This window comes from Orcinus orca, chromosome 5, assembly GCF_937001465.1.
Source record: "Orcinus orca chromosome 5, mOrcOrc1.1, whole genome shotgun sequence".
In the NCBI taxonomy this organism is placed as follows: Eukaryota; Metazoa; Chordata; class Mammalia; order Artiodactyla; family Delphinidae; genus Orcinus; species Orcinus orca.
Window position 1 is genome coordinate 19,085,262 of NC_064563.1, and position 21,944 is coordinate 19,107,205.

A 21,944-nucleotide genomic window follows, 5' to 3' on the forward strand; every position below is an offset into this window, starting at 1 on the left:
AAAGGCCACCTAGCATTTCCCCTACCCCCACCAACATCTCTAACATCAGGGCCACATTTGCATCGAGGCCACATCTGAAACTCAGGTCTTTACACATCCACCCTTGTCTACACGGCTATTAATATTCACCCCCATCCAAACCACACCTGCAGGCCATCAATCACTAACGGTGGGGACTCAGACGAACCCCAAAGGATATGAGCTCAACACAAAACAGCAAGTCCTATCTTGCACACCTGTACCGAGCAGCAGGCAAAAGAGAAGAAAAGGAAATCATGGTTATAGTAATACTACTCGACTCTCTGGCCTTTACGCAGCATATTCACGCCCGTCTTCCTAAAAGCCAAATGGCTCTGGCAGGATGGGCGCCCGTTTACAGGCTGAGAAACTGAGGCTGAAGGTGGGGGGGCGGGGCAGTGAAATGGTTAAGCGGCCACGTGAGAATCAAGCCTCCAGGAGGCCCAATGTGCTCTCCAAGAAGTTGAGATCTTGGAGGAGATCAGTATGATTCCAATCAACCTCAACTAGAATCCTGGCTCCCTCCCCTCCTGTGAAATGGAGATCCACCTACCTTCCGTTGTAAAGAATAAGAGGAAATCGTATGTGTACGTGAGGCACTCAGCGCTTTAAAACTGGGCTCATGGGAGTTCCCTTGTGGTCCAGTGGTCAGGACGCTGCACTTTCACTGCCAAGGGCCCGTGTTCAATCCCTGGTCGGGGCACTGAGATCCCACAAGCCACCCGCCGCGGCCAAAAAAAAAAAATGCTCATCACGGTCATTATAACTGTGATTTTTCACCAGGCAGCACATCCAGGCCCACACCACGCACCACACGTCCGGGGATTCAGCCACTCTCCAAAAAGCGAACGGGAATGTCCACCGAGTAGGATGTGCTGAACACACGAGACTCTGGGGCCCGACTCCCCAGGAGAACCTCCCTCATCCTTAACCATGAGACAGGCAGGCCCTCCCCCTCCACTGAAAGTGGGAGAGACTTTGATTCAAATTACCTCCAAATACACTTAGCATTTATTCCACTCGTATCTAAATAATTGTAGCCAATTAATTCATATTCAAATCACCTTCAAATGCATGTCACCCTCTGATATCAAACACCTGGATGTGGCTCTCAGGAAAATTGTAGGAAAACTGCCAGAGAAAACTACTTGAACTTTTAGATTTGCAGACGCATAAAGCAGGAAAGGGGACTTGAGGTGTCCAGAGTTGATTCTGCCCAGAACTGTATTTAAGGCAGCCTCAGGAGACAATTTTCTCTTTGGATCCCCCATTGCTCAGGTAAGTCACCGTCCCACACAACTCATGCATTGCAGTCACATCTTAATGTAAGCTCTTCCTGTAAATCATATTTTTCACTTAGTGCTGAATCTGCCTCCCACTGGGCTAGGTGATCTGAGGGCAGAAAAAACAAACTCAAGCCATGGTTTCTGTCCTCTGAAGTTAACTGTCCGGTGGACTGACTCACTGTGCCCCTTACCTGGGTCCTCCTGTTCACTTCTACCCTACGCCTAACTGCATCCCTCATGCCACGTGCCTGTAGGAAGGCGTGTTGTGCGATTTCCACTAAATGAACTGCAAATTCACAAAGAGGAAAACTTCTTGGGTGATAGGGATGGAACGGGCGCCGGAAAAATCTAGTAAAACTGCAGAACACCCTTCTTCCTGCCTGGGAGGGAGAACAGAGATTGGGAATGTCTTTTTTTTGCTGGTGGTGGTGGTGACGTTGTTCACTTGTTTACCCGGAAACAGAGAGGCTAAACCTACGGTTTTGAACCAAGAAAGCAAATGTCCGTGAGTCCACCTCCGAAAATGTAGTCCTAAAGTCAACCTCTGTTAACACCTCTCAGCCTCCACCCTTTTTATTTTCGGGAGGCTTGCTCATTCCCACCTCTTCCGTGGAGCTTAGCCAACCTTCCAAGCAGTCTGGCGGTTCACCGCCACCAAAGCCGCCCGTGGAGGACTGAATAACAGGTATTGAAGGCGAGGTTTAAAGCATGGGACAATAAACCAAAAGCCCTTTGAGTCATCAGACCTTCAACTAAACGTTTTGTGCCGCAGGGTGAGTGAGGTGAGTGGGGAGGGGTGGGAGGGGAGGGGAGTCCGAATATTCATTCCAATCTAGCCATCAGGTAATTCTAGATACCTGCCATATCTCTAAAGACTGAGCACAAAAAGGTGTCACTCTGAGATGCTCAAGCAACAGGACCTACTACCACCCCAGGTGAACGGTGTCCAAGAACTCGAAGCATTTTCCGCACTCCCCTCGCCTTCATTTCCTTTGACCAATTCGTCACCGACCGCCAGTTCCTCTTCTCCAGTCCTATTTAAAGCCCAGATCTGTCGGGCTCTTTTTACTTCATGCTTTGGTTACTACAGCTGCCTCCCTCGCAGCCTCCCCGACTCCACTCTCTCCCCATCCGGATTTATTAGGCATGAGCTAGTGAGATAAATCTGACAGCGGGACCTCGTGAACTCGTCACCACCACCCCGCAACCGCAACCCGCCAGGACTCCAGGACTCCAAGCCCCATCTGCAGAGACACTGCCTTTTCCCCTCCATGCCTCGCTCATCCTACCTTCAGCTCTTTCTTAGGAAAGAAAGGGTACAACCTGCCCCGGCTCACTCGGGTCCTGCCCCTCACACCTACATCCTCCAGGGAGACCTCCACGTATTCCAACCCTCTCTTTCCTGAACTCACGCAGCATTTTTAGCCGCACTATACAGAGGGCAGAATGGTTACAGCACGGGCTCAGGAGTCCAATTCCAACTCCATCACTATGCAGCTAAAGGACCTTGGGCAAGTGAAGTGACCCCTGTGACCGCTCTCCTGTGCCTGTTTCTTCGTCTGTAAAAAGGAGGTAAGAGTACCCACCTGAGAGGTGTTTGTGAGGCTGACATAAAACCAAACATGTAAAGCACTCAGAATAACCAACACAATCAACGCTGTCTATCGTGATGGAACGCAGCACTTTATACCCCATACTGAATGTATACGCTATTCCTCAATTTTAAAATAAACAAAAACCAATGCATTAGTCATTTTTAAAACCGTTTTATGTGCGTCAGTGAGCCAGATGTTAATTTCTAGAGCTGTGCTACTCAGAGTGTGGTCTGAAACTGCTACCGGCCCTCAAGAATAATATGCAAAAATTGAGAGTGAGTGCTTGGAAACTTTCATAGCAACTTGACATTGCCACTACATTCAAGCAGCATTTCATTTTTCTAGTAATTCATTTTTATCATACATTTATATCAGTCTGCAACAGATTGAAAATTAATTTTAAAGAAACTTGTCCTTCACCATAGATATTTTGAGAAGCGCTGTTCTAGAGGGGACAGAAGCAGACTTCTATTTCTTTCCTACACACCCACATCGCTGAGTGCTGTAGGAGGCACATATCAAGTACTAAGTAAATGGAAGTATAACTTCACAAACATTTTCGATTACTTAATAATGACTTAAAAGCAGATCTCATGTGAGTAGTCGAAATGTAAATAGTGTCTCCAGTTCACGATCATTTTTTTTCCCAAGGAGTTGACATTTAGTCTAAAATTGACCAAAGAGTGAAAACAGCTCTGACCCCAAAAATACTTTCCATACTGTCTACTAGCAGCACTGTGTAGAGCTTTAAAAAAAGAAAGAAAAAAAAAAAGAAAGAAAGAAAAAACGCTAAGCAATGTCAATATTAACCTTCCTCACAGAACTCAGGAGAAATATAAATTATTTCGCACTGTCTTGGACATACCTTTGATAGAGCCTCTCTCTATACCTTTACGTAAACTGGCATCTTAGCAAAAAATTCCAATGACGCTTCAGACCAAATACATTTTCCTTAGTTCTTCCCTGCTGCCAATGCCTTAAAATGGTCCTAATCTCAACAACCTCATTAGATTAATCCATGAATGAAATGGCTGGAAAAGGAAAGCAGCAAATTCCACCAAATTTGAGTTGACAACAAGGCGGCATTTGCGTAGCTGAGCTGTGGCACATTGGATGTGGGTTGAAGGCTGAGTTAATTCTTGCCGAGGAAAATCTTTGCACATTCAAACTAACTCTGGAAATGCTTGCAGAAAATGAAAGGTAAACAGGGAGTCCTGTATACGTCCTGCATCCCGTCCTTTCTCAGAGGCAGCAATGCGTAACACTACATATAAGGTGCCACTCCCAGTAGGACCTCAGTCCCCTGGTCCCTGGACCAGGTCAGCTTTGCTCCAGCGGACAGCCCTCTCTCTCCAGCAGATTTAATCTCTTCCTCTCTCTAACTGTCCCCAAAATCTATAGATATGTTCAAGTTGAGGATGCAATACGCTCTTGCTTTACTGAACTACTTGCAATTCCTCCAAAGACTGTGTCCCGTTTCCCATCTCGGTGCCTTTGCTCATACCCTCTGCCCAGAAGACCTTGTCATCTGAAAAACACCCACATTTCTGAAGACTTTTCTCATCCTCAAGAGAGATGACCCCTCCCTCATTGGTTTCCGCCACCGCACTGAATGACCTCAGGGCTCTGCACACAGGACTGTCATCTCTCCACGCAAAGCTCCTCAACAGTAGAAACCATGTCTTACATTTCCTGGCATCACGGTGCCCTGTACAGGGCTTCTGAGAACCATTTGCTAATAATGACTGCCCCGTTACCAGGTCCAGTCAACAAATATTTCTTTAACCCCTACGGTACCCCAGACCCCCTCCATGCCGCTGGTCATCAGTGGAGGGGGGGGGGGGAAGGACATCGCCCTTGCTTCATGAAACCTACACTGGTTGGAGGACAGAGCACAGAAGAAAAGCACAAACGGTGCTGAGGAGCAAATCATCACACTGCAGTGACAAAGAGAAGGCAACCAGGCGGCAGGAAGCACACGTGCAAAGGCCCTGAAGGGGGAACTGCCAAACTAAGAGGAGGCCAAGGAGACGCTAGCTCTCCCCTTGGACCAGTGCTCACCCCCACACCCATCTCCCTAACGACTCCCCTCCTCGGAGGTCCTGCTGCCAAGTGTCTAGAGTCTGCCTCCTCCTCCCTCCCTCTGCACATGCTCAACAGGTAATCGCAGCCATGACTTCAACTAGCCATGCACAAATGACACCCAAATCCAGGTCTGTTCTACTGCTCTACAGTTCAACCTGGATTCCCCAGAGGCATCTCAAATTGGAAATATTTTTTTTAAAAATGAACTCATTCTCTCCACTCCCCTCCCCTACCTTCCCACCCTTGGGAAAAAAAAAAAGTTAACAAGTTCTTTCGTTCCCTATGGCATGTTAGTTGAGGGGTACTATCAATCATCTACCTACCCAGCTGTGTAAGCCAGTGCTCTCCATTTCAAAGACCTCTGAGGTTCCCAAGAACTTTCCAGCTACATATCCGTGAGACCAAATTTTCTTCATATCCTTCAATCGAAACATACTCTAATCGACTAAATGGAGAACTAGATATGAGAATCCAGACACTAAAGAGATTAGATTTGCAGAAATGTAAAACAATGCCACTCTTTCCACAATTTTTTTTTGATTTGGAAAAATAGTTCTTGTTCGTAAAATACATGTGAAACATGAAATTGGTTTATTATTTTTTTAAATGAATTAATACATATTTCTAAAATTTCTCAGGTCTAATTTCTAATATGGTAAATACTGAGATATAACTTACATGAAAGCTCTATGGCATCCTAAATAAGGTTTATTATAAAGGGGTCCTAAGATCAGAGAGTTTGGGAACCACTGGCCTAAGCTAAAAATGTTGGTATAGCCTTGTACTCGTTCGTCCCTCTCACCAAACACATCCATTTTGCCAGTTCTGCCGCCCCAATAACCTTTCTCCTAAATTCTCTCCTACTCTTTCTTCCCAAGCCCAGGAGGCCAAAAGGACCCACAAGAGACATCCCAATCAAATCCTGGAACCTGTGAGAGTGTTACTTATTCGGAAAAAGGGTCTTTATATATACACTACTATGTATTAATATAAAGTAAATAACTAATGAGAACCTACTGTATAGCACAGGGAACTCTACTCAATGCTCTGTGCTGACCTAAATGGGAAGGAAATCCAAAAGAGGGGATATGTGTATACATATAGCTGATTCACTTTGCTGTACAGCAGAAACTAACACAACACTTTAACGCAAATATACTCCAAAAAAAAATTAATTGCAAAAAAGAAAAAGGAAAAAGTGTCTTTGCAGATGTAATTAAGTTAAAGATCTTGAGATGAGATCATCCTGTGTTATCCAAGTGGGCCCTAAATCCAATAACAAGTGTCCTTATCAGGCACACCCAGAGAACAGGCACACAGAGAAGGCCATGTGAAGACGGAAGTGGAAGTGAGACAGATGTGGTCACAAAGAGGCCAAGGGATGCCTGGAGCCACCAGAGGCTGGGTGCAGAAAGGAAACGCTCTCCCCTAGAGCTCCAGAGGAGTGTAAGCCCATCAACGCTCCCTTCAGACAGCCGGCCTCCAGAGCTGCGAGAGAATAAATTTCCATCGTTCCAGGGCACCTGATTTGTGGTACCTTGCTATGGCAGCCACGAAAACCTAATCCACCGCCCCCACCCCCGAGGCCTGGAACGTCAGTGACCACCTAGCTCGTCAGTCCTTCTGCCTCATTGTGACCCTCAGAAGCGCCATCCCTTCAAACTGAGACCCTTAGTCATCTGAAATCTCACTCCCCTAACACCCCTGAACGGCCACCTCGTGGCCTCCACACAGCACACAGAGGACCCCATAACTTGATCTTTCCTTCCCACTCTGACCTGGGTGCCCCTTGCACGCCCCATACCACACCTCAGGCTCACAGCACAGCCCACGTTCCTCCTGGCCTGTGACCCTTCACACCACACCCTCAGCCCCTGCCACTGCTACGCACCCTCCAAGTCCAAGGCTCAAAATCTCCTCCTCTACCAGGTCCTGTCAAAAAGCGGGTCACTGGGCTTCCCTGGTGGCGCAGTGGTTGAGAGTCCGCCTGCCGATGCAGGGGACACGGGTTCGTGCCCCGGTCCGGGAGGATCCCACATGCCGCGGAGCGGCTGAGCCCGTGAGCCATGGCCGCTGAGCCTGCGCGTCCGGAGCCTGTGCTCCACAACGGGAGAGGCCACAACAGTGAGAGGCCCGCGTACCGCAAAAAACAAAAAAAAACAAACAAAAAAAGCAGGTCACTGCCGCTTGTCTCCACAGCACTTCGTACATTCCCCTCGAATAACATGTGAAACACTGTATCCCGTATTTACAGGTCTGTCACTCCCTCCAGACCAGGGTTTCTCAACCTGGGAACTACTGACGTTTGAGTCCAGATAAGCGTTTGTTGTGAGGACTGTCTGAAGTACTGGAGAGTGTTAGCGACGTCCCCTGACTTCTGCCTACCAGATGCCAGTAGCAGTTAACACACGTGTGCATGCACGCACACACATGCACGCACACAGGCACCCATAACTGGAACAACCCAAAATGTCTTCAAACACTGCCAGTGTCCATAGGGGGCCACCCCAGATGAAAACCGCTGCTCTGTATTGAAACCTTTGGGGGCCCAGGACCATACCCAATGCTCTCAGCATTTATTTACACTTTCATTCGTAAAAGACATTTTGAGTCCGAGGTTTGGTCCAGGCACTGTGCTCAAAGCCAGAGACAGAGGAGGAAATACAAGTCTTAGGCCCTGTCCTCATGAAGCCACGGCTGGCAAAATGCCTACAAGGTGCTCAATAATAGTGACTGGATGACAGAATCCGTTTGGCATGCACACATATAGTCATGCTTCCTTCAGAACATGGCAAATAAAACCCAGGGGCTAAAATTTTTCTCCTCTTCTCATGCCCGAGCATTTCATAACTAAGGGGGATCCCTTTGTATACAGAATGCCATGTATAAGTGTCACTCCCTGGAAGTGGGCAACTGGTGCAGCTTGTGTGTTTGTATCTCCAAGAGAGCTACCCATAAATAAAGGAGAATCTCAACCAAGAAAATGAAAACTGGACAGGCTCAATCCCCAACACAGCCCACAAAGGCCAGCGCCAGAGCCATCTGCACCAGAGGCCATGCACAGGGCTGAGAACCTCCCACCAAAAAACAGGACGACAAGAGCGCCTGAGCTGAGGAGACACCACACAAGGTTCTGGCGGGCTCCGAGAAGATCAAGTAAATGGCTAGCTGAACAGTCCCCAGCTCTCACAGAGGCACTGGGTACCCTAAAGTGCAGAGTAGTTCTCATTGCCAGGGCAACACAAGGGTGTTTACCAGAAGTGGAAGCCGTGTACAGAGGGGAGGCCAAGTAAAGCCGCAAGAACAAATCAGGGCACACAAGTGCCTGGCCAAGATCTGCCTTCACGAGTCACTTTAACCTCTCTGGGACTCAACTTCCACTTGTACTGAATGAGGAAAGTGAGAGCGACCTATCTCTAAGCTCCTTTCTAGCTCTAAACACATCTCGTTCCCCCCCAGAATGATACAGACCCACAGACTCTCCCTCTCCAAACAAAACCCAATAGGGATCTCCCTCCCTTCCCACCAACACTCTTTCTGCCAGAAATGGAAACAAATGAAGGAGCCGTTTCCACATCCCCTCAGCTTCTGAGAGGCGCTCTGCAGAATTAAGCACCAAACAGACAAGGTACAGGTGATCTTTGTCTCTTGCTGTACTTAGGAAGCCGGACAGTAGGAGAGTTCTGGGAATGTATATTCTCTGGGAGAAGAGGCTCATGCTGTGACGGTTTGAGGGGGACAAAATAGAAATGGGAAGTACCATGACAACCTTCGAATGCTTTCAGACACAAGAAATTGACAACTGGCCCACCAATGGTTTAAACCATGTGGACACCTCTTGTTTACTTAACAAGAAGTCCAGGGAGAGGTGGTCAAGGTCAGTTCAGTAGCTTAACAATTTCATAAAGCCACTGAATCACCTCCACTCTTCATCCATAGGCTCACTGCCTCATGGTAACAAGACAGGTGCCCTAGCTTCAACCATCATATCCTCTTATTAATTTTCCAAAGATAGGAAGCTAAGGAGCTATCAGGGCAGTAAGAGAAGGCACTCTCTCCCTTGCCTGTACTTTTTTCAGCAAGGAAAAATATTCTTCTCCAAAAAGTCACAAAGCAGATTTCTATTAAATCTCTTTAGCCAGAATTCAGTTATATGCTCACCCCAAGCTGCAAGAGAGGCTAAGAAAGTGGGGATCTGGCTTTAAATTTTTTTTTTTTTTTTTTTTTTTTTTTTGTGGGAAGCAAGTAGGGGAAACAGGGATAAGAATGATGGTAAAGTAGCCAACAAGGCATCTGGCACATACAACCATACCCAGCACTGTGTGGGGAAACGCTTAACAACCAGCTTTCAAAAGAACTAAAACAAAACAAAAACCCCTAATGCGTAGCATTTGCCAATTTCCTTGGTGTAAATACTCCCTTGATGCCAAATTTCAAGTCACCAGCATGATATTAACCAGCTCACAAAATTCCTGAAATTTTAATAATCAGCTGGTACCACTGAATTGATACCTCAACATTTGGTAAAAATTAAGTTTACAATACTCTTTCCACATTCAAAACACTCTAGATGACTAGGTATTATTCTCTCCAGCTCATAGGTGAGGAAAATGACACAGCACCCCAAATCACACAGCTTAAGTGGCAGGGTTGGAATGTTGACCTAACAGCCCTAACCCAGCCTCATCACAGCTTTGACACGTCACAAGTGCCTATACCTACACCCTCAAGATCCCTCTGCCTAAACCTCAGCTCAAGGGGCTCTAACGTGGTTTGGAACCAACAACAAAGATGCACTCCAGTAAACCCAATCAAAGTTACCTAATAATTAAGTTACTTCCTCCAATGACACTAGTAGTGCACATTTATTGTTAACAGTGGAGAATACAGATTAGTACAAAAAAGAAAATAAAAATCACCCCTACACCCATCCTTAAAAGAGAGCAATTGTCTACGTGTGGGTGATAATCCTTCCAGATTACGTAGACATATATTTTTAAAGTAGAAATCATGCTATTGGGTAACATAATGACACTCTTCTTTTTAATGTAAATTTTCCAAAACAGAGAAATAGAGAGGACTGTACCATGAACTCCCTTGTTGTCATCACCCAACTTCAGAAATCCTCTAAAAACAATGAGAAGTCCAAGCGTTTCCATGTTCCCTTCTCAGAGTGGAATGTGTAGGAGGTAGGCGCCTCCCTCCACACTTCCCTTGGATTTCTCTCCCGCCTGGCCTTCCCCACTCAGGCTCTGAGGTCAGCCCTTCTCCAGGCTTAGGCCACCAGCTCCTTTCATCGCTGCTCAGAGAACGCTGGGGAAGGGAACTTGGAATCCTGCTCACTCTTCTTATGGATCCCTCTACCTTCTCTAATTCCTGCCTAGTCTGTCAAGAAGCCTCACAGCTGGGGTTCAGAACCTCATTAAAGGAGAGTTTCAGAAGAAATACATCACAATTCTTTGGAATTTCCAACTTCCACTTACTCCATTCTCCCACCTCTGTTTTATTTTCACCTGGATGGATACACACCCCTGAGAGGCACTGCTAACCGGTTCAGCTGAAATCCTAGGGCTCTGCTTATCCTCATTTTCTCCCACTCAGCGCCCAGCCAAGGCAGTCTGCCTTCCAGACCTCACTTCCTGGTCCTCCGTCTTCCTAAGGAATCACATTTTACCTCTACAGGTGCCAGACTAAGTGAAATACCCAACAGGCTAAAGGATGGTGGCTGTACCCCAAATTAACAGCTTTACATGAGTCCCCAAAGAGCCTAGTTGAAAGCCCAGTCCCAAAGTCAAATACAAATTCTGTAGCCCCCAATAAGTTCAAAGAACATGCTCATGGGACAAAGCAAGAACGGCTCCCCTGAGCCCCAAGTTTAGCCCAGTGCACACAGAAGGGAGCTGTGGCTATTTCAAGCCCAAGGCATGGAATTCTCGTCTGCCATAAACCATGTACGGCTGACAGAAAACAAGCCTATGCTGGGAATCATGGGTATTAGAACAGAACTTCAGGGGGGACAGTAGCTAAATGCATTTGCACTATACTAACACTCTGAACAGTGTATTTGTCTGAAGACTCCAACACATCAAATAGTGAGGAGCAGGCGGGAATAAGGGGGGAGTCTGGCTTACAACGGTCTCTACAGGTAAAGACACAAACTAAAGCAGTGGCTTTCAAAACTTCGTGTTTTTGGGAATCACCTAGAAAACGCGTTTAAAATGCAAATTCCTCAACCTCCTTCCCAGAAATTCTGAGTCAGCAGGTCTGGGGTGGAGGCAGGCGCATTATGGCGGCATTTTTAAGGAGCATCTTTGACAACGCTGCTGCAGGTGTTGGCAGTCCCTGAGAAATGACAGCCACTTGCGTTCCTCCGCCACAAAGTTTTTGTGGCAACACTCCTGTGAGCAGTGGAAGAAACAGGGCCTCTCACCCAGTGCTTTTTACACTGGTTCTGGCCTAAGAGTCTCAGGAGGACTAAGTTAAATACACAGAGGCCCCTCCCAAACACTGCTATTCAGGGAGGTCTATGACGGGGCCCTGGGGCCAGCCAATTCATCTCAGGCGGAAGCTTTCTCCCTAAACATCTCCACCTTTTGGTGCCCCAGGCAACTGGTCAACCTGTCCTCTCATCCCGGGCAACTTCATCAACATCCTCCCTCTCAGAGGTTATTAAGAAACAAATTTTCACCGCCCCTCCCCCCAACCTCCCCAGCTGTCACTAAAACAAGCATTTAATGTTTTAAGGGTTTTAGATGCTAACAAGAAAACAGGCGTTACCAAAATAAAACAAGCATTGGGACAGTTAAGAGTTATAAATACTCATAACTGCTCGTTAAGAGCTCTGTCTGCATTTTATTCATTTCTTCGAGAACTATTTACTGAGCACCCAGTCTCATCCCAGGCAATAGGCAGTTCACAAGTGTGGACGCCACAGACAAGCCCCTGCTGTTCTGCAGCTTACATCCTAGTGTGGAAGGAAGACCAGGGAGAGGATAAGGATTCTAATAAGGGAATTTCTGACAGTGACAAGCACCACAAAACATATGAACACAAAATAATGAACTAACAAGGATAAGAGAAGATGGGTTACAAAGAAGGTCTCCTTGCCAGCTAGTCTCTATAAGTAAATGACAGGAGACATGACCGCAGGGGCAGCAAGGGACAAGAACCTAAACACTAAGGAGCTGGGCCTGCTAGGAGACAGGTGGCCAGTGGTCCTACCACACAGCCAGGAGGCGGCTAAGCAAATCAGGAGGGGCCAGATCTCCAAGGGGCAGGGTCTTGGGGATGTTACAGGTATAACGAAGCCCCGGGATCATTTAACAAGGGAGGGGTTATACTAAGAGTAGCTGACCTGTACTAAGCACCGTTTGTGTGCCAGGCACCATTCAAATCTCATTTTATCTTCCCAGCAACCCCGTGAAGTAGGAACAAATAAGTAGGAACACCCCACCCCACCGCCGTTCCACAGGTCATATCTGGGTCAAAACAGGCAGTAGGGGGCTTCCTTGGTGGCGCAGTGGTTGAGAGTCCGCCTGCCGATGCAGGGGATGCGGGTTCGTGCCCCAGTCCGGGAGGATCCCACATACCGCGGAGCGGCTGGGCCCGTGAGCCATGGCCGCTGAGCCTGCGCGTCCGGAGCCTGTGCTCCACAACCGGAGAGGCCACAACAGTGAGAGGCCCGCGTACCGAAAAAAAAAAAAAAAAAAAAAAAAAAACAGGCAGTAAGTGATGGAGCCAGACCGCAAAGCCAGGTGGTCTGGCTACAGGCAGTGGTTGTGGAAGTGACCAAGGGGCAGATGACGGCCGGGGCCTCGAAGGCCTAATTCAGTAGGGAATTTGAGTTTTATTCCAAGTGTGATGGAAAGCCATTGGAGGGGGGCTGAGACTTTCTGACTCGTTCCCTTAGATCTAAGAGAGGGGACAACTTCTGGGGAAAGCCCACCGTACCCTGGCTAAGCTGGCTGCTAGACCAAACTACTGCGACTTCGGCCACAGAGATGTCTAACCCTGCCCTGCCTGGGTTGGAAGAGCTCTCCAGCCCCTGCAGAATCGGATGCCACCTTCGCTCTAGGTTAGTATCTCAGAGTGGAGCCCCGGACCAGCAGCATTAAATCACCAGGATCTTGTTAGAAATGCAAATTACGGGTCCCACCTCAGCCCTACTGAATCTGAAAAACTCGGGCCATCTGTTTTTAACAAGTCCTACAGGTGTGTCGAGTGTGACACATTATCCATTTGGAGCCATCCCCACCCCCATGCCCTCCCAAATCACGCTCTACTGGTCCTCGGGCAGCCTCTGCACTGCACACCAAGCCATCCTCCCCTCTGGACCCTGCTGGTCCTCGGGCAGCCTCTGCACTGCACACCAAGCCATCCTCCCCTCTGGACCCTGCTGGTCCTCGGGCAGCCTCTGCACTGCGCACCAAGCCATCCCCCCCTCTGGACCCTGCTGGTCCTCGGGCAGCCTCTGCACTGCGCACCAAGCCATCCCCCCCTCTGGACCCTGCTGGTCCTCGGGCAGCCTCTGCACTGCGCACCAAGCCATCCTCCCCTCTGGACCCTGCTGGCGGGGTTCTATGGCTCCTGATGCCTAGAAATCTCACCGTTGCCCCAACCTACTTTTCTAACTAATTTGATTTCCTAGAAACATTGACTATTCAGCTATTTAGGCCTCTTCTACCCTGGAAGTAAAACTTCTCTTCCTTTCTACTTCTAGAGTTTAATTCTGCTTTCAGCCTTGGAGCCTCCGAAGTAGACAGCAAGGATAATTTCTGCCTTAACCTAGACTCTCCCTGACACCCCTCAGTCGCCAGATTTCTCTTGATTCATTCATTCCCACTCTCATTTATAAATTCCTACACGTGTCCATGCCCTCAGCTAGGAACTAACTGCACTAGGTGCCGGGTACTTCAGGGATTCCTAAACAGCTCTCATCCCTGCCCTCGTTTCTGACCCCTTAGTGGGGGGCTGGGGGCAACATGCAAATAAATACAGAATTACAAATTGTCTACGTATACTAGAAAGGCCTCTGAGGAGGCCGCTGGGCTGAGACCTGAATGATGAAGAAGCAGGCCTGACGGTAGTTTAAAACAGCAAATATTTGCGTGTTGAATCCATGCCATACTCTGGTCTAAGTGTTTTATGTTTACTATCCATATAATCTTCCAACAGCCCTAAGGAGCAGGTAGAATTCTCATCCCGGCTCTACAAGAGGGGCTATTGAGGCACAGGGAGAATAAGGAGTATATGTAAACAGCAGAGCCAGGATTCAAAACCAAGCACACTGGCTCCAGAGCCCACCTACCCTCCTGACCACAGGATTCGGTGATGAGAGCAGGGTGGAATGGTGCGGGTGCGGGTGCGGGTGGAAAGGCAGACAGGGGTCCAGGCAGGCAGAGTAGCATGTGTAAGAGCCCCGGGGCAGAGAAAAGTCAGACTGAAGCAGAAAGGAAGTGGAAACTGGTGAGCGGTGAGGTGAAACTGGGGAGCGGCAGAGGGACTGGAAATATATTTGGGAAATGGACGGGACAAGACGTGCTGACAGGTGTATTATGGGGTGTAAGGGAGAAGGCGGAAACAAGGAGAACTCACAGTTTTCTGGTGCCCTATTTTCGAGGCTTGAAGACAGAGGGTAAAGTATTATAACACAAGATATACTAAAGTCCCGCAGAGCGCTGAGGCACAGCAAGCTCTCAAATGAACAGACTCCATCGATCAAGCAGGTTAAAGCTTCCAGTCCCCCCCACCCCACCCCCACCTCTCTACAGGAGGTCTTCATTCAAGGGTCCCATCCTGTCCCCCGGGAGCTAGTTTCCAGAACACTATTAGTCCGGGTTAACAGCAGTAAAAGCTGCAGCTCCAGTAATAAGAATAGCTTTACCAGGAGGAGGGTTTTTCTCACAAAAATGTAATGCGTTTAGAACCAGGGTTCTCAAGTTTTTCTCAACAGCACAATGATGCTAATTTACAAATGAGAAGTGATGCGGCTTGCCCGAGGCCACACAAATGCAAAGAGGCTGAACCAGAATCCAATTCCAGGTCTGCCAGACTTGGAAGCCCACACTTCCTCCATTAAATCAGCATTTCCCACAGCGTGGGACAGGTCTCTCTGATGGAATACACCAGTGGTTTTAGATGAACTTTTTAAAGTTTTAATCCTTATGGTCTTGTTTCAATATGAATAATCATATGTGTGTGTATATAACATCAAATAAATAAAAATTTTAAATGAGATATATACATGATTTGATATGAATTTATATATATATATATATATATCACATCAAATCCATGACTTCTTGTGTATTACTGCCTAAGACACAGAAAAGGTTTCCTAAAAGTTAAACATTAGAATAAAAGTACAGGTGATAGAGGGATAGAAGAGAAATGTTGAGGTGACGCATAAATAACCGAAGCTTGTGAAACACTGCTCACCACAGCACCGCCCAAAACAGCCAAGCACCTGTTCCATGTTGTATTCAAATCTGGCTACAGCCACACATAACTCTGACTCTGCTCCAGAGGGATAAAATGTTGGTTGCCTCTGGGGAAAGGGAATAATATCAGAACAACACAATTTAGCATAAATCATCCTTAGCACAGTACTGGTCTTGACATAAGATACCGTTTTGGTCATCCAACTCCTCTCTGCTGATTCACCACACACCTTAAGTCAGGTAAGCTTTCCTGGGCCTCAGTTTCACTTTGTCCAAAGGAAGTTACAAAAAGCAGGCTCTAAGGTCACTTCCAGTTTTAGAGTTCCATAAAATGTCATAAATACCCTAAAATCCAAAAGTATTTTTTTCCAGAATCATAGAGGCCCCAACCCTGAGTGAGTGTCGACCTGAGGTATAAATGTTAAATAACCCCACAAGGCATCCCAGGCCCCCATCCCTTAACTGGGGAGATGCTATCAATTATGCTGCCCTCTGGAAAGATGTGACAAAAGACATTAATTACAAGATGATATGTCCCTGGCCCCACCAAAACTTTAAGAATTTTCTGCCACAAATGCTTAAGTTATTAACTTTCTCTATACTTGGTTGTTAGTGTTTGTTATTTCGTCTGTAACAATTAACTTTATTCTGGGTGGCAGTAGCAGGGAGAGAAATGGGTAGGGAAGAAATCTGCAAAATCTCATCAAACGCCTATCCTCATATTAAGCCTCTGCTGAGAAACACCTGTAAAACCTTCCAAGCTTCGATGTGAACTACTCCACGGATGTTCGAACACGTTTAATATGCTAAACCTCTAAAAGGAGTCGTCACTCCTTATCTTTCAGAAACATTATTAACAAAACAGTTTAACCAGAACAAGCATTCTTCCTTTATTATTGAAATAGATACATTCATCAAAAGGGAAGTCTTAAGGACCCTCCTGGCCTTCTTTACAAAGCCCCTTCTGTGATGTCAGTAGGCCTGTAAACTTTTAATAGAAGGTTTTTAGGTTCCCAGAAAGAGAAGTTTTGAAATGTGCTCACTTCATGTTTAGCTGAAGACAACAGAGGATGGGTGGGCTGCAGCTGGCAAACTCAGAAAGCACAGCTGGGTAGCAGGTGATCTTAAAAAAAAAAAAGCAAATCCCAGGGCAAATTGGCGTAGCCAGGGGTGATCATTATAACTGGAGAGTTGTTACATAATTACTTGTTAACTACTAACAAACATATACAAGGCTTCAAAATGCCATGGTTACTCCAGCCATCGAAGCTAGTGTAGCTAGTGGAAGAGTCCAGGTTCCTCCAATTAATTTCATTCAAAGAAACAAGCAATCCCAGGACCTATTCCCTTCCAAGGTAACCTGACTGCCTTTACATATACAAAACAGTCTCCAGCAATTAAGCCAATCGCCTCTAGGGATGAAAATCAGTGTTTCCCTTTCATATTGATTTTTAAAGGGGAGAGGGGAGACAGAAGTACGTTACAAGAGCTAAATATTCATCACCTCGACAAAAACGACTTCCACTCCAAACTGGAAAATTTGAACAGAAAAGGTCTTCCGCCACCCCACCCACAGCCGCCCCTGCTCGGCTGGCGCAAAACCCAAGACCTGTGTCGGATGCACTGCATTCCAACATTTTTCAAAAAGTTTACGAGGCTTTACCGAAGCGGCGGGGAGAAAAATAAAGCAGGCAAAAGCCGGGGAGAGGGAGCTGGAGGGTTTCCGTAGGGAAGAACCGGGTGAAGCGCCCGGCTGCGCCGTGCAAGGCCCGGTAACGGGGAAGCGACCCGGCACCCGGAGAGCGAGCGCCCCCGTGGCGCGCGGGGACTGACAGCCGCTCGGTCTCCACCGCCGGGGGGTCCCCCAGCCCCCCAGCCCGGCCCCCGCCGCCAGTCCCCCTGCCCACCCTTCCCCCGCAGCGCCGGCGATGCCCGCTGGGCCAACTTGGCCCCGGGTCAGCGCTGCGGAGCGCGGCCCCGGTTGCCGGGGAGGCCGCCGGCGCCCTTACCTCCTTCTGCTTGGGGTCCTGCGGGTAGACGTCCGGCGGCCCGAGCCGGGGGCGTTTCAGCGGTCTCTGCTCATAGCTGAGAAGCCCGAAGGCGGCCATGATCTCTCATGTTAACCGGCGAAATGAATGAGAGTTGGAGCTGGAGCAGCCGCCTCTGAGCACCAGGGAGCAGCACTTTGCAGACAGACTCCCTCTCCCCCTCCTCGCTCGTGTGGCGCTGCAGGCAGGAATAAAGCAGGTTGGATGCTGCCGCTGCCCGGCACGCAGACACGCACTAATGGGGGCAGCCTTCGGCGGGCACCCTGCTGCGCTGGAGCCCCGGGACGCACCGCCAACGGAGGGGCTGGAGGTCCACCTGGATCCTCCGAGGCGCCTGCCTCCTGTTCCCCACCACCCTGTCCCCAGGGGGAGGAGCAGCTGATGGGAACGTGTGACTTTTTTCACCAATGGACCTAAACCCACCCCAGCTGAGCGCAGGGTGGGGGTGGGGGAGGGGCACGGGGCGGGGGTAAAAAAACTTTTCTTGGCGCCCCAGGCAGGTGGCTCAAGTGCTTGCCCTGGGCGCGGGTGGCCCGCCTACCCGAGGAAGAGACTGCGGAGCGGCCCGCCCCCGCCCCCTCTTCCACAGCAGGGACCCTTCCCCCGCCGCCACGCGCCCCGCAAACCCCGCCACCTGGGCGCGGACCCGGTTGGGAAGGAGGGGGACAGGCCTGGAGGGGGTGGGGGAGACAGGGATGCGGGCGGTGGGGAAGCGGCCGGTGCCTCCTAGACGCCCGCCGGGCTCCGGTGGCGCATCCGCGGCTCCGGTCCCCTCGGCGGCTCCGGGCAGACGCCGAGGCGCGCTGCTAGCGGTCGCAGCGGGTGGAGGGGGCCGTGCTCACGGTGGCTCGGGGCCGACTTAACCCTTTGCTGCCCCTCCAGGGGCTGGGGAAGTGGGGGTGGTGAGGAGGGTTGGCAGCGAGTGCCGACGGGGGTAGCTAGCCCGCGGGCATCTCGGGCTCCTCCAACCCCCCGCCCACCCCCAGCCGCCCTCCTTCTCCCTCCCCCCGCCCCCAACAGTTTACCTGTTGGTCCCCGGCTAGTGGTCAGGGGCCGCCAGCCGCGGCGGCACTTTGGCGGCCGCAGCCTCCACGATTCGGGTTGGGATGGGGCGGGAGGGGGGGGGCGGGGGGAGGCAACTGGATTTGATCTGATTTGTAAGGTATCAGTCTCGGCCGGGCGAGCTCCGGGGAGGCCGCGAAGTTTGCCACTGTCTGGGGGCGGCGGGCAACGCCGGCTCGCCGCCGCCGGCGTTCTCGCCCCCAAGGCCGGGGAGCGCGAGCTTCCGAGTTGGCGGACGGCGGCCGCACTGAGCATGCCCAGCTCGGCGGCCGGACCGCGGAGGAGTTTGCTGCGAGCGCGCTCCGATCCGCCTCTCCGGGTTTTCGCAGCTGCAGAGCGCGCAGCCCGCGGGCCCGGGCGCCGAGGCTGGCCCTGGGGTGTATCTGGGCGAAGGAGGGGGCGTCCCCTGGACCCCTCTCCCGGCCGCGGGCTGCGCTGTCCGCCTCGACCTCTGTTAAGGTCGCTATCCCCGTGGCCTGAGCCGGAAACCTCACCTGCGCCGGGCGTGGGGGGGGGGGGGCGGGGCGGGGGAGAATCCTCCAGGGGAGACCTCGGTGCTCCAATCCTCCCGCGCTCCCCGCTCGCTTTGGGGCATGGGCACCCTGATGCTGGGCCACCTGCCGCGAGCCCTGCGAGACCGGAGCCGCGGAGGCGGGCCCGGTCTGTCCCGAGGGACCCCGCGGGAGGATGCGCCCGCGCTTGGCCAAGAATGATGGCTGCCATCTATGGAGCCCTCGCTTCATGCCAGGATCTTGACAGTAAAGGTCTCTGGTCCTTTAAAAAAACAAAACAAAACTTACAAGGTTTTACTGTACCCTTTTTATAGATACAGAAATCGAGTCAGCTTAGGAAGGCCCGGTGACTTGCCCAAAGTCGCGAAGCAAACTCTGCCTGATCCCATGTTTCTGATTTATTCTCCACGACTTGGAATTGGAAGAAGTGGGTTCCTGAACTGCCCTTGCCTGGTAGGGTCGGGTTCCCCATACCTTGAGGAACTCTCTGTCCTATTCCATCCTCCATGAGATGGTGCTAGCAGAATCTAACCCAAAGCCTTTGTATAGCGCCAGGCACACAGTAGGTGCTCAGGTGATGCTGGCTAAATCTGATTATCTAGCTACTTACCTCTGCTGACTTTAAAGCAAGGGGGGCAGGGGGGTAGATAAGCCATCGCAATGTGATAGGCTAGTTCTTAACTCTTGACTCTGACCTATTAGCACTTCCCAAAGCAGCTGAGGCCAAGTCAGGCCTGTAGTTTTTGGATTCTTTACTCAATCTGAGCAAGTACTTTTAGAGAACAGTTACTTCCACCAAGAGGCATTTCCTGACCACCCTCTGCACCCTCCCCCACGGACTTCTCTTCCACTAATACCTTGGGTGTAACTTCAAGGCTGAACTTGCCCTTGGGATATAGGTATCTGTCAAATCTAGCTTCCTTGCTTGAGAAACAGGACAGTTGTCTAACTTCGTTAGGAAAATTGTCAAACATACCAAAATGCAGAAGAAATGGCATAATGAACCCGCAAGTACTCATCTCCCATAGAAAAGTTTTGCCATTCTTGTTTAATCTCCCCCGCCCCTAACACAATGACATAGACTGGAGAGGACAGTGTTGTTCACTGTTGCAACTTAGGTACACGGCATGGAACCTGGCATATGGTGGGCGCTCAAAAAATATTTGTTGGCTGGTGGGACCGGTGACTGGGTGTGTGAGCGGGTGAGTAGGTGCGTGGCCGGGTAGATCACTGGTGGTACTATACTTTGGGGATCCTTGTGCTGACACGCTAGTCTGGTTGGGAGATGTAACCTAAATTCTTCCCTTGGAGTATCTAGGTGACAGCCTCCAACTGGCTTCCACAAAGGAAAAACTTCTGAAGCACTCCAAATTGTATCTAACCGTAAAGATTTTAAAATCAAAATGAATTCATAATGTGTCCCTAGTGCTTGGGTAAAAGGGAAAGGAAGAGTTCTCTCCCTGTTGGTCTCCCTTCTTAGTTTCTTCCCTTGTTGTGAGACGGTCTGGCATGGATGCTTTGGGCCTCAACATTTAAAAAAAAGAAAAGAGAGAGTGACAGCTTCAGTTTGCTGAGACACTTCCTCAAAAATCATCTTTTCGCTACATGGACTTCCCAACGGTGTTTGGTCCCCTCAGCCTGACATTTGCACTCTTCACAATCTACTGCCATCTACCAATCCAACGTTTTCTCCTTAATCCCTCGCCCCGGTTAGCTCTCACTCCTATTTCCAGTATGAAATTCCCAGACCCTTCGTTTTCTGATAGCCACCTAAGGACAGTCCTTAGAGTCTGGACTCCTGTATGAAGCCCACCCCAAACTCTTGACGCACAAAATCATCCTTTGGTTCTTTCAGTACCCTAAGCACTTTTATTTCTTTTTCACCAGGTTTATTGAAAAATAATTGACATCCATCACTGTGCAAGTTTAAGGCATACAGCATGAGGCTTCAACTTACATATATTGTGAAATGATTACTGCAATAGGTTCAGCTAGCATCCATCTTTTCATACAGATACAATAAAAAGGAAAGAAAAGAGGAAAAAAATTCTTTTTGTGATGAGAACTCTGAGGATTTACTCTCTTAACAACTTTCCTATGTATAATAGAGCAGCGTTAACTATAGCGTCACGTGGTACATTACATCCCTAGTACTTATTTATCTTATAACTAGAGGTTTGCATATTTTGGCCACCTTCCTCCATTCCCCCATCCCCCATCCTCTGTTTCTGGTAATCACAAGTCCGATCTCTTTTTCTATGAGTTTGATTTTGTTTTGATTTTGTTTCTAGATTCCACATATAAGTGAGATCATACAGTATTTGTCTTTTTCTGTCTGATTTATCTCACTTAGCATAGTGCCTTCAAGGTCCCTCCATATTGTCACAAATGGTAGGATTTCCTCATTTTTTAATGGCTGAATAATATTCCACAACAGCTTTATCCATTCGTCCATTAATGAACACTTAGGCTGTTTCCATGTCTTGGATACTGTAAATAGTGCTGCCATGAACATGGGGGTACAGATATCTTTCAAGTCAGTGTTTTCATTTCCTTTGGATATATTCCCAGAAGTGGTCATTCTCTTCTTTTAATACCTCATCATTTATTGGCATGCTTTCAAACTTGCCACACAGAAGTCTTCTTCCCATCCCCACCATAACCTCTTACTCTCCTTCCATTCCAGAGCTAGTCTTTAAGCTCACTAAGGCCAGTTAACACAGCTTAGCATAAAGCCACAGGGTCTCTGCCGTGCTTGAATTTCCTTCACAGTGCCGGTTAACACAGCAGATAGGCACAGATTCTTGTTGAATAATGTGTCTCATTTGCTACTGTTCCTATAAGGGACATCTTATCTTTACATGTCTAATGACTCTCCCCTCCCTGGGCCTGGGAAAAG

General features: G+C 49.0%; 1 protein-coding gene across 2 annotated transcripts in view; it reads right to left on the reverse strand.

Annotated features, from left to right (window-relative positions):
• MED12L (mediator complex subunit 12L) overlaps positions 1-18,781 on the reverse strand; it is a 329,841-nt gene extending 311,060 nt beyond the window's left edge. The window contains exons 1-2 of one of the 2 annotated variants that reach the window (XM_033402722.2): positions 18,497-18,781; positions 17,433-17,649 (exon numbers count right to left, since the gene is read on the reverse strand). In XM_033402722.2, coding sequence (XP_033258613.1) covers positions 17,433-17,531 — 99 coding nt within the window. In that variant the 5' untranslated portion in view covers positions 17,532-17,649; positions 18,497-18,781. The remainder of the gene's footprint in view (positions 1-17,432; positions 17,650-18,496) is intronic. The other variant, XM_049710167.1, reaches the window with a different exon arrangement.
• Between the last annotated feature and the right edge of the window lie 3,163 nt (positions 18,782-21,944).